The sequence below is a fragment of the Gavialis gangeticus genome, unplaced genomic scaffold (genome assembly GCF_001723915.1).
Source record: "Gavialis gangeticus isolate Ggan-Ray unplaced genomic scaffold, GavGan_comp1, whole genome shotgun sequence".
Classification (NCBI taxonomy): Eukaryota; Metazoa; Chordata; order Crocodylia; family Gavialidae; genus Gavialis; species Gavialis gangeticus.
Genome location: NW_017728993.1, coordinates 25,728,849 through 25,729,692, shown reverse-complemented (window position 1 = coordinate 25,729,692; position 844 = coordinate 25,728,849). Strand labels below are relative to the sequence as shown.

Genomic DNA, 844 nt, shown 5'->3' with positions numbered 1-844 from the left:
TCCACGTGCGCGCGCGGCCAAGGTCGGGGGGGGGAGGGGCAGCCGCCGGCTCGGAGTCTCCCCCCCGTTGCTAGGGGCACGTGGCCGCCCCCAGAGCGTGGCGCATCTCCAGCGGGCGCAGGACCGGAGCTGCACCTCCTCGACTAACCCGGTCAGAGACCCGGGGGGGGGTCGCCCCCCGCGCGCCCGGCCCGGGCGGCCGAAGGGGGAAAGCGGGCCGTGCGCCCAGCTCTTTGGGGCTTGCCCCGCGGGGCAACAATGGCAGCTTTTCCCTGCCGCCAAGCCGGGAGGGAGGTGGGCTTCTCTAAGGCGGCCCCCGGGTGCTGTGGCACCCCGTCTGGCCGTGCCCGAGTTAGCCTGCGAGGTGCAGCTCTGCCCGCCTCGCCTGGCCCGTGAAGGGGCTCACGCCGCTCAAGGCCACGCTGCCCACGGGGCCTTGCGGCGCGGCGCGCGTGGTGGCAGCAGCAAGCCCCCGCCTGCTTCGCGCTTTTAGCAAGCCGGGCTGCTCCTCGTCCCACAGGAGCCCAGGGCGGGGGAACCCGCGCAGCCTCCCCGGCGCTGACTCCCCTCTCTCTCCCTCCCGGCAGACCGCAGCCCGCGGCATGGCCGCGTCCGTGAGCCGCCTGTGCCACGTCGCCTTCCACGTGCCCCGCGGGCAGGGCCTGGCCAGCGACCTGGTGACCAAGTTTCGCTTCCGCCCCGTGGCCGTGCGGGAGACGGCGCGCGCCCGGCAGCTGGCCGTCCGCAGAGGCGCGGCCGTCTTCGTGGTCAACGAGAGGGGGGAGGCAGCCCCGTCCTCCGGGCCCACGTGGCCGGCGCCTGCTCAGCGGCAGCCCCCGCCGGG

At 76.1% G+C, this 844-nt stretch overlaps 1 protein-coding gene across 1 annotated transcript in view; it reads left to right on the top strand.

Moving 5' to 3' along the window:
- The first annotated feature begins 601 nt into the window (after nt 1-601).
- Nucleotides 602-844, top strand: part of HPDL (4-hydroxyphenylpyruvate dioxygenase like) — an 8,968-nt gene continuing 8,725 nt past the window's right edge. Inside the window, exon 1 of the mRNA XM_019528373.1 lies at nt 602-826. Coding sequence (XP_019383918.1) covers nt 603-826 — 224 coding nt within the window. The 5' untranslated portion in view covers nt 602. The remainder of the gene's footprint in view (nt 827-844) is intronic.